The sequence below is a fragment of the Chelonoidis abingdonii genome, chromosome 2, assembly GCF_003597395.2.
Source record: "Chelonoidis abingdonii isolate Lonesome George chromosome 2, CheloAbing_2.0, whole genome shotgun sequence".
In the NCBI taxonomy this organism is placed as follows: Eukaryota; Metazoa; Chordata; order Testudines; family Testudinidae; genus Chelonoidis; species Chelonoidis abingdonii.
In genome coordinates this window covers 82,578,610-82,589,555 of record NC_133770.1, presented here as the reverse complement: position 1 = coordinate 82,589,555, position 10,946 = coordinate 82,578,610, and the positions used below count along the sequence as shown (strand labels likewise).

Genomic DNA, 10,946 nt, shown 5'->3' with positions numbered 1-10,946 from the left:
ATTCATCTCAGGTGGCTGTCCGTCGGCTGTGTAATCTCTCATTTTTTCCATCATCCTGCTTGTGTGTGGGGCTCAAAACTGGACACAGTACTCCGATGAGGCCTCACCAATGCGAATAGAGGGAATAGATCACATCCCTCAATCTCCTTGGCAATACTCTCTATTTATAACAACCCAAATGCTGTTAACCTTCTTGGCAATTAAGGGCACACTGTCGACTCAACCGGCTTTCTCATCCATCTGTAACCCCTAGGACCTTTTCTGCGGAATTGCTGCTCGCCCTCAGCGCATTTGGATCCTAGTCTGTAGCATGCATGGGATTCTTCCGTCAAGTGCAGGCTCTCTTGTTTCGTACTGTCTGAACATCCATGCATGTGCTGATCTTCATAGTTTCTTTGGCCCAATCCTCTAATTTGTCTAGGTTCCTTTGTATTCTATCTCTATCTCCAGCATATCTACCACTCCTCCAAGTTTAGTGTCATCTGCAAACTTGCTGAGAGTGCAGTCCACGCCATCCTCCAGATCATTAATAGAGATATTGAAACAAAACTGGCCCTACGACCGACCCCTTGGGCACTGCTGCTTGATACCAGCTGCCAATTAGACTGAGCTGTTGATCACTACCCGTTGAGCCCGATGATCTAGCCAGCTTTCTATCCGCCTTATAATCCATTCATCCAGCCCATACTTCTTTACTTGCTGGCAAGAATACTATGGGAAATGTATCAAAAGCTTTGCTAAATTCAAGAATAACACATCCACTGCTTACCCATCATCCACAGACCCAGTTATCTCATTATAGACGGCAAGTAGGTTAGTCAGGCATGACTCGCCCTTTGTGAATCTATGCTGACTGTTCCTGATCACTTCTCTCCCTCTAAGTGCTTCAGAATTTATTTTTTGAGGACCTGTTCCATGATATTTCAGGGACTGAGGTGAGGCTGATTGGACTGTAGTTCTCAGATCCTTCTTCTTCCTTTTTAAAAGATGAGCACTACATTGGCCTTTTTCCAGTCAACTGGGACCTCCCCCGATCACCATGAATTTTCAGAGATAATGGCCAATGCTCTGCAAGACCTCCACCACTCCTTAACACCCTCGGAGTGCACGCACCGCCATAGACTTGGCTTGTCAGTTTTTTCTAAATAGTCCAAACCACTTCTTTCTCCACAGGGGTTGGTCACCTCTCCCCATGCTGTGCTGCCCAATGCAGCAGTCTGGGAGCTGACCTTGTTTGTGAAGACAGAGGCAAAAAAAGCTGAGTACATTATCTTTTTCCACATCCTCCTGTCACTAGGTTGCCTCCCTCATTCAGTAAGGGGCCGACACTTTCCTTGATTTTCTCTTGTTGCTAACATACCTGAAAGAAACCCTTCTCTGAAGAAACTCCTTAACATCTCTTGTTAGCTGCAGTCCAAGTGTGATTTGCCCTTCCTGATTTCACTTCTGTATGCCTGAGCAATATTTTTATACTCCTCCCCTGGTCATTTGTCCAATCTTCCACTTCTTGTAAGCTTCTTTTTTGGTTTTATTCATCTCAGGTGGCTGTCCGTCGGCTGTGTAATCTCTCATTTTTTCCACATCCTGCTTGTAGTGTGGGGCTCAAATACTGGAACAGTACTCCGATGAGGCCTCACCAATGCGAATAGAGGGAATAGATCACATCCCTCAATCTCTTGGCAATACTCTCTATTTATAACAACCCAAATGCTGTTAACCTTCTTGGCAATAAGGGCACACTGTCGACTCAAAACCCGGCTTCTCATCCATCTGTAACCCCTAGGACCTTTTCTGCGGAATTGCTGCCTCCGCCCCTCTAAGCGCATTTGGATCCTAGTCTGTAGCATGCATGCGGATCTTCCGTCAATGCGCTCTCTTGTCAGGTACTGTCTGAACATCTTGTCATTGCTTGGATCTTCATAGTTTCTTTGGCCCAATCCTCTAATTTGTCTAGGTTCCTTTGTATTCCTATCTCTATCTCCAGCATATCTACACCTCCAAGTTTAGTGTCATCTGCAAACTTGCTGGAGTGCAGTCCACGCCATCCTCCAGATCATTAATAGAGATATTGAAACAAAAACTGGCCCTACGACGACCCTTGGGCACTCTGCTTGATACCAGCTGCCAATTAGACTGAGCTGTTGATCACTACCCGTTGAGCCCGATGATCAGCCAGCTTTCTATCCGCTTATAATCCATTCATCCAGCCCATACTTCTCTTAACTTGCTGGCAAGAATCTATGGGAAATGTATCAAAAGCTTTGCTAAATTCAAGAATAACACATCCACTGCTTACCCCATCATCCACAGACCCAGTTATCTCATTATAGACGGCAGTAGGTTAGTCAGGCATGACTCGCCCTTTGTGAATCTATGCTGACTGTTCCTGATCACTTCTCTCCCTCTAAGTGCTTCAGAATTTATTTTTTTGGAGGACCTGTTCCATGATATTTCCAGGGACTGAGGTGAGGCTGATTGGCACTGTAGTTCTCCAGATCCTTCTTCTTCCTTTTTAAAAGATGAGCACTACATGGCCTTTTTCCAGTCAACTGGGACCTCCCCCGATCACCATGAATTTTCAGAGATAATGGCCAATGGCTCTGCAAACCTCCACCACTCCTTAACAACCCTCGGATGCAGTGACCGCCCCATACTGCTTGTCAGTTTTTTCTAAATAGTCCAAACCACTTCTTTCTCCACAGGGGTTGGTCACCTCTCCCCATGCTGTGCTGCCCAATGCAAGCAGTCTGGGAGTGACCTTGTTTGTGAAGACAGAGGCAAAAAAAGCCTGAGTACATTATCTTTTTCCACATCTCCTGTCACTAGGTTGCCTCCCTCATTCAGTAAGGGGCCGACACTTTCCTTGATTTTCTCTTGTTGCTAACATACCTGAGAGAAACCCTTCTCTGAAGAAACTCTTAACATCTCTTGTTAGCTGCAGTCCAAGTGTGATTTGCCTTCCTGATTTCACTTCTGTATCCTGAGCAATATTTTTATACTCCTCCCTGGTCATTTGTCCATCTTCCACTTCTTGTAAGCTCTTTTTTGGTTTTACATAGGTCTGGAACCCAACATGGCAATGCGGATGGCCTGTCGAGGGTGCACTGCTTTCCGACCCAAGTAGCCCAACCCCATAGTGTTGAGCGGGGGGAAGGGGGATATGTGGCAAACCCAGGACAAATAGCTATCAAAGGAGGGATAGTAATTAGTCCTAGAGGGGCTGAAAGGCCTCTCCCTATTCATTGAGGGGAGATAGCCATGGAGGAATAAGGTTCAGCTGGAACAGGGGTTGCCAGGGAACTAATTAGGTTCAGCTGGCCCAAATTGCTGGAGACCTTTTTAAACTCTCCCTAGCAGGGAAGCAGGGGGGAAGTGAGAGAAGCAGAATAGCTGCCAGCGAGTAGGTGCAGCAAGACTCTGAAGTCTTCCAGCCAGGAAGACTTGCACTCTTCCCAGAAGGGGAGAAAAACAAAGCAAGGGACTGACTGAGAAAAGGATCAGCAAGACCCTGCGCGACCGGGAAGGACTTTACTCTACCCAAGCCTGTGTCTCCAGGGAAAAAGGGGACTGAGCCAGCAGAGGAGAAACAGGTACTTTGCCACACGTGGTGTCAGGGGTGGGATGGCATAGTGAGTGAGGCTCTGTGGCAAGCCATCTCAGGGCAAGGTAAAATCTCAAAAAAAATAAAATAAAATAATGGAGGACGTAGTGAAGGCGTTGATACAGGCCACTGCGGCTCAACAAGAGGCTACCAGGGTACAGGTGGCGGCCCAACAAGAGTCTATACCTGTCCAATAGGAGACAAACCAGCTGCTGATGACCCAGGTGGCCCAAGATCGAGCCACCCTGAATGAAGTAGTGAACCAGGTGAAAGCCCTGACCACGCTGACGCACAGGGCCCAGGGGACCCAGCTGCTACGGCCGAGCAACTATTTACAGAAAATGACAACAGATGATGATATAGAGGCATATCTCCTTTCATTCGAGAGGACGGCACTGCGGGAGGCCTGGCCCCAAGACCAGTGGGCAGGCCTCCTGGCTCCATTCCTGTGTGGGGAGGCCCAGAAAGCCTACTTTGACATGACCCCAGAAGCAGCTATGGATTACCCTCAGCTGAAGATGGAAATCCTGGCAAGGACAGGCGTGACGCCGGCCATAAGGGCCCAGCGCTTCCATGAGTGGAAATACCGGGATGACAAAGCACCAAGGTCCTAGCTATTTGACTTGATACACCTCGCTCGGAAGTGGCTCCGCCCCGAGACCCATGGGCCAGAGAAGATAGTGGAAATCCTAGTATTGGACAGGTACATGAGGGGGTTGCCGCCGGACATACGAGGGTGGGTCCACCAAAATGATCCCTCCTCTTATGATGAGCTAGTTGCTCTCGTAGAGAGACACTCAGCAGCCCAAGAACTTTCTCGGACCATCGGCGAAGGAAGGCGCCAGAATCGGAGACCAGTCTCTGTGCCGAGGCCCCGGTTTACCTTAGCGCCAGGCCGGAAAATGGAGGGGAGGCAGGAGGCGGAAGAGCCGCCGGCAGTCCCGGAGAGACTGGAGGACTGGGGAAGAAAGGCTCAGGGGATACATCCCAGCAGCCCGAAAAATAGGGGGCTACCCCGAGCAGGGTACCAATGTTATGCCTGTGGTGAAGTAGGGCATATTGCTGCCCAATGCCCAGATCTAGGGGAGCCTATGCAAGATGAACTGGGAGATATAGGGGGACCTTGCAAGCTAACAAGTCTAGTTGGGGTTGCGATGGTCCCTCATAGATACACTAGGCCCGTTAAGACGAACGGTATAGAGACCACAGCATTGATAGACTCGGGAAGTGCAATCACATTAGTCTCAGGGAAGCTGGTCAGGCCGGGCCAACTATCCCAGGCCAAACACTCGGGAATATCCTGTGTGCATGGGGACATCAACTATTATCCGACCATCCCTGTAAGCACAGAAGTTCTCGGAAACCCCACTAAGTTGACAGTGGGAGTAGTTCCGAAACTCCCCTTCCCTGTCCTTATCGGACGAGACTTCCCGGGGTTTGATGGTCTACTCCCCAGGGACGAGGTAGAAGAAAATAATGACCCTGGGACCCAAGTTGTGGCCCAGAGAGGTGACCCTCCCCCCACCTTCCATGAGTTTAGCCAGAATTTGTTCTCCCAGCCAGGGAAGACCAGGAAGACTCGGAGGGAATGAAGGGAGATAAAAGGAGGAGGACGACGATCCTGACCCAGTACCTGAAGGCTACGCTGGCAAGGGAAAGAAGGGGCTCAGCTGACAGCGGGACTGGGTCGGCCATCAACAACCCTATCGTTGGACCTGGTTCCCCAGGGGCTCTTCCCAAGGGGGAGACGGAGGTAGACCCCCCCGAATTTGGACAAATAGGGACTGCACGTGGGAATTTTGGTCAGGATCAGGGCAATGATCCCATATACCACAATATTCATAAGGAAGTAGTCGAGGTAAATGGGGTCCCAGTGGAGGGGAGAGTTAAGGGCCCAGGGCCATATTATATGATTAAGAAGGATCTGCTATATAGAGTAGTCCACGTCCAAGAGCAAGTCATAGAACAACTCTTGGTCCCCCGGAAGTATCAGAGAGCGGTAATGGATCTGGCCCACAGTCATCTGTTCGGGGCCCATCTAGGGGTAGATTTTACAGAGGTTTTTTTGGCCTGGCATTTATGCGGCCGTCCGGCAATATTGTACCTCCCGTCCGGAATGCCAAATACATGGACCCCAACCATGCTTAAGGGCCCCTCTGGTACCTCTGCCAATTATTGAGGTTCCATTTGAGCGAATAGCTATGGACATAGTAGGGCCACTGGAGAAGTCAGCCCAGGGCCATCAGTACATGGTAGTACTAGATTATGCCACCCGATACCCTGAGGCCATTCCCCTACGGAATACCATGTCCAAGACCATAGCCAAAGAATTAGTCCAGATTTTTTCCAGAGTAGGAATACCTAAGGAGATCCTGATGGACCAAGGGACCCCCTTTGTGTCTAAACTGATGAAGGACTTATGTACCATGCTCCACATACGGACCCTTAGACCATCAGTCTACCATCCCCAGACCGATGGCCTCGTCGAACGTTTCAATAGGACATTGAAAAATATGTTACGGAAGGTGATTAGTCGTGACGGGAAAGACTGGGACGCCCTGCTGCCTTATGTACTGTTTGCCATACGGGAAGTCCCTCAGGCTTCCACTGGATTCTCCCCCTTCGAGCTGTTATATGGTCAACACCCCAGGGGCATACTGGATCTGGCTAAAGAAGACTGGGAAGAACAGCCGAACCCGGGGAGAAACGTTGTGGAACATGTGCTGCAGATGAAAGACCGAATAGCCCGAGTCACCCCCCTTGTGCGTGAACACATGGAGAAGGTCCAGGGGGCACAACGGACATATTACAATCGTCAAGCAATGACCCGGAAGTTCCAGGTAGGGGACCAGGTGAAGGTGCTCATACCCACAGCGGAGAGCAAGCTCCTGGCTAGGTGGCAGAGGCCATATGAGGTAATAGAAGCTATAGGAGAAGTTGACTATAAGGTCCGGCAGCCAGGTCGCCGGAAGCTGGAGCAGATCTACCATATAAATCTGCTGAAACCTTGGCAGGATAGAGAAGCTCCGGTGGTTGCACTGGGGGCACCATCCCCGAAAGGCAATCAGCCCAACCTGGTGGGAATATCCCCGGAGTTGACTCCGGAACAATGATCAGAAGTGATCAACCTGATCAAATGCAACCAGGATGTGTTCTCAGAAAAGCCAGGCAGGACTACAGAGGTTCATCATCACATCTTCACAGAGCCTGGAGTGAAGGTGAATGTCAAGCCATACCGGATCCCGGAGGCCAAGAGAGAGAGATTAGGAAAGAGGTCAGGAAGATGCTGGCCTTAGGAGTCATCAAAGAATCTCATAGTCAATGGTCCAGTCCCGTGGTTTTAGTGCCTAAGCCAGATGGCAGTATGAGGTTCTGCAATGACTTCCGCAAGCTGAATGAGGTGTCCCAATTTGACGCATACCCTATACCCAGGATAGATGAACTGATTGACAGACTGGGAAAGGCACGGTTTATGTCTACCTTTGACCTTACTACGGGCTACTGGAAGATCCCCCTGGCTAAGGCCGACAAGGAGAAGATGGCCTTTGCAACTCCAGAAGGACTATAACAGTACATTGTTCTCCCCTTTGGGTTGCATGGGGCCCCCGCTACTTTCCAATGGCTAATGGACAAACTGTTACGACTCCATGGAAAGTACACAGCTGCCTATCTTGATGACATCATTATATATAGCCCCGACTGGGAGACGCACATGGAGAAGGTAGAAGCAGTCCCAGACACCCTGAGGAAGGCAGGACTGACTGAAAATCCCTCCAAATGTTCGATTGGGTTAGCTGAGGCCAAGTACCTTAGGTATATAGTGAGGAGGGGCGTGGTGAAGCCCCAGCTCAACAAGTTAGAAGCTATACAGAAGTGGCCCCAACCACTCCGGAAAAAACAGGTCAGAGCATTCCTGGGACTAGTGGGAACTATAAATGGTTCATTCCCCACTTCGCCACCAGGGCGTGCCCATTAACGGACCTAACCAAAGCTCGGGACCCAGACATAGTAAAATGGTCGGCGGCAGCCGAAGCCGCTTTTGCAGATCTGAGGACTGCCCTCTGCACAAACCCCGTACTAGTAGCCTCAGACTGGGGGAAGGAGTTTATCCTACAGACGGACGCCTCTGAAGTAGGGCTGGGGGCGGTGCTTTCACAAATGGTCGGAGATGATGAACACCCCGTCCTCTTCCTCAGTAGGAAGCTCTTACCTAGGGAATGGAAATACGCCATAGTGGAGAAGGAATGCCTGGCAGTAAAATGGGCCATAGAAAGCCTCCGCTACTATCTACTTGGATGGAGGTTTACCCTGGTCACGGACCATGCCCCTTTGCAGTGGATGCACCAAAACAAAGACAAAAAGGCAAGAGTAACAAGTTGGTTTCTGTCGCTTCAACCCTTCCACTTCATAGTACGACATAGGTCTGGAACCCAACATGGCAATGCGGATGGCCTGTCGAGGGTGCACTGCTTTCCGACCCAAGTAGCCCAACCCCATAGTGTTGAGCGGGGGGAAGGGGGATATGTGGCAAACCCAGGACAAATAGCTATCAAAGGAGGGATAGTAATTAGTCCTAGAGGGGCTGAAAGGCCTCTCCCTATTCATTGAGGGGAGATAGCCATGGAGGAATAAGGTTCAGCTGGAACAGGGGTTGCCAGGGAACTAATTAGGTTCAGCTGGCCCAAATTGCTGGAGACCTTTTTAAACTCTCCCTAGCAGGGAAGCAGGGGGGAAGTGAGAGAAGCAGAGGAGCTGCCAGCAAGTAGGTGCAGCAAGACTCTGAAGTCTTCCAGCCAGGAAGACTTGCACTCTTCCCAGAAAGGGAGAAAAACAGAGCAAGGGACTAACTGAGAAAAGGATCAGCCAGACCCTGCGCGACCGGGAAGGACTTTACTCTACCCAAGCCTGTGTCTCCAGGAAAAGAGGACTGAGCCAGCAGAGGAGAAATAGGTACTTTGCCACAGAGGGTTCACCATCAACTCACAGCTTGATGCAACTTGAAATTCATTTAGAAAATCTCATATGTATCAAAGGGGAAGCAAAGGAAATAACTAGATTAGGAGATTCTCTGAAGGGATCTGTCATCTGCAGGTAGAATGCTCAGGCTCAACAAACATCCAGAGAATGGTGCTCCCTGTCTTTTTTGGTGGCATAATATTTTGGGTGAAAAATGCTAGTTATATTACCTGATTTAAATGGTATTCAGAGGTAACATTCTGAATTAATATAGGGTGTAACCTCAAAGAAACCTTATCCTTATGGAGGACAGTGTAGGAGGGTCCACCTTAAGGGTCCCAAGCTCATCTACTCTTCTGGCCAACAACTGCAGAGACCGACTGCTTCTTTGTAAAGGAGGGTAGACCTCCCTATTCCTCTTTTTTGATATATAGTGTACTGTAGTCATGTTACATGCGACTTGGACATGCAGGATACAGATGAGTGGCAGAAATCTATTTCAGGCTTCACGGACTGCCCACAGTGTCAGGAGGCTGATGTTTAGTTTGGATTCTTCCTGGGTCCAAGAGCCTTGAGCCACATGTTTATTCAAGTGAGTTCTCTAACCCCATTCAGAGGCATCTGTAATTATCTTCTTCATGGGTGGGGAGGGGATGAAGGGAACCCCCAGACACGCAGTCTCTGTTTTTCATCCAGTGTGATGACAAAACTGTGGGGTTGGAGCTGTAAAACCTTGCTTGGCCAGGCTGTGTTTGCTTGGATTATTTAAAAACAAAAAACAAAAACAAAAAACAAACAAACAAACAAACAAAACCTGTCCACAATCATGCCTGCAGACACCAGAAATGCAGCCTGAACATCTATGCATATTAATGATGCTGTTGTTTTGGGTTTTTTTTAAAAAGCCATTTACTTAAGAAAAAAAAAAAAACAACACCAGCCTGCTTTGCTAACCCAATGAAAATAAAATTTAGGCACCAATCCTACACTGAGATCTGCTATCATAGACCCTCGTTTACAGCTGTGCAGAGTCCCACTGACACCAAGAGGATTCCATAAAGACACAGATTGCTTCACTAGGAGACCATGATGCAGGATCTTTGCATGAATTCAATAAAACAACATGAACCAGTCAATAATGTTAAAAAGATGGTTCTGAGCTACAGTTTGGATTCAGATTCAGCTACGGAACTGCACTTCCTCAAAGGCTAAAGTTTGGAACTAGATCAAAAGTTTAGGGAGGTTTGGATCCAGGTTTTGATTCAGGACCATCCCTACTTAAAAATCTTCCACATAGAGAAAAGATAAATACCATTACTGGGAAAGGTTTACCTGTTTTAAGTAGTTCTCTTCTTTCAGACTGGATATACTGCTTGTCCTGAATTTGATTCAAGAGTTTCTTTTGTAAAGTTTTGGCTTGTTTTGGCAGGTCAGAAAATGCCGTCAGCTTAGTAACATATAGCTGTGGAGGATATGATGCTATTTGGGTTAACTGGGTGTTGTTAGCATTTTCAATGCCTATGGTGAATACAGTCACGCCAGCTCTCCGAAGATCACGAGCTGCCTCACTTACATTGTCTTCAGAGGGTCTGTGAGTGATCAGAATTGCTATTTGCTCTATTCCTTGGGCCTTTCTGCTTCCATATTTTACACTGAAGATGTTTTTCCTTGTAGCCTTAATGGCAGCACCGGTGTTGGCCTTCCCTTCCCTTGGAGAAAAGCCCTGTATTTTCTGCAGAATAGCAGTTTTGTTTGTTTCTTCACTCAGTAAAGCTAACACATGTGGCTCACTGCTATATGTCACTAGGCCAATCTTTGTACAATTCTTCTTCACATCAAGAAAGGAGACTGTATCTTGCAGGAAATTTTTAATATCTTCAGATTTTGGTTTTGAAACACCCTCATCTACTATGAACACAACATCAGCAACGGAATCACTCTTACAAACTGCAGTGGGAAGAGAGAGGAAAAGAACACAATATTAATTGTCTATTTCTTGGCCAATCCATGGAACAGTCTTCTAAAATAGTTTCCTTCATTCAGATTTATCTAGAAACAGAGGAATTGCCATACTGAATCAAATTAGCCATCCACCTAACTCCGGCATCCTGTCTCCAGCAGTGGTCAATGCCAGCCACGTCAGAGGAAGCCCAAAGGAAAATGCCCATTAATTAGTTGTTTCAGGGCATAAAACAACAAGAGCTATTTTCTCTTGAAAATTACCAAATCTGCAAGAATAGTTACAGCTTCACTCCACCCACTCTCCATTCACTTTTGTGGAGTCAGGAGTTAGTCATGCATAAAGTCATGAGCAGGTAGGCACTAATTTTCAAAATGTCAGTGTTACATGCCTCTCTGTATACACATGTACCTGGTCATGGACATGTCT

At 48.0% G+C, this 10,946-nt stretch overlaps 1 protein-coding gene across 1 annotated transcript in view; it reads right to left on the bottom strand.

The window, feature by feature from the left end:
* Positions 1 to 10,946, bottom strand: part of COL6A6 (collagen type VI alpha 6 chain) — a 111,291-nt gene that overhangs the window by 85,254 nt on the left and 15,091 nt on the right. Inside the window, exon 4 of the mRNA XM_075062498.1 lies at positions 9,890 to 10,504. Coding sequence (XP_074918599.1) covers positions 9,890 to 10,504 — 615 coding nt within the window. The remainder of the gene's footprint in view (positions 1 to 9,889; positions 10,505 to 10,946) is intronic.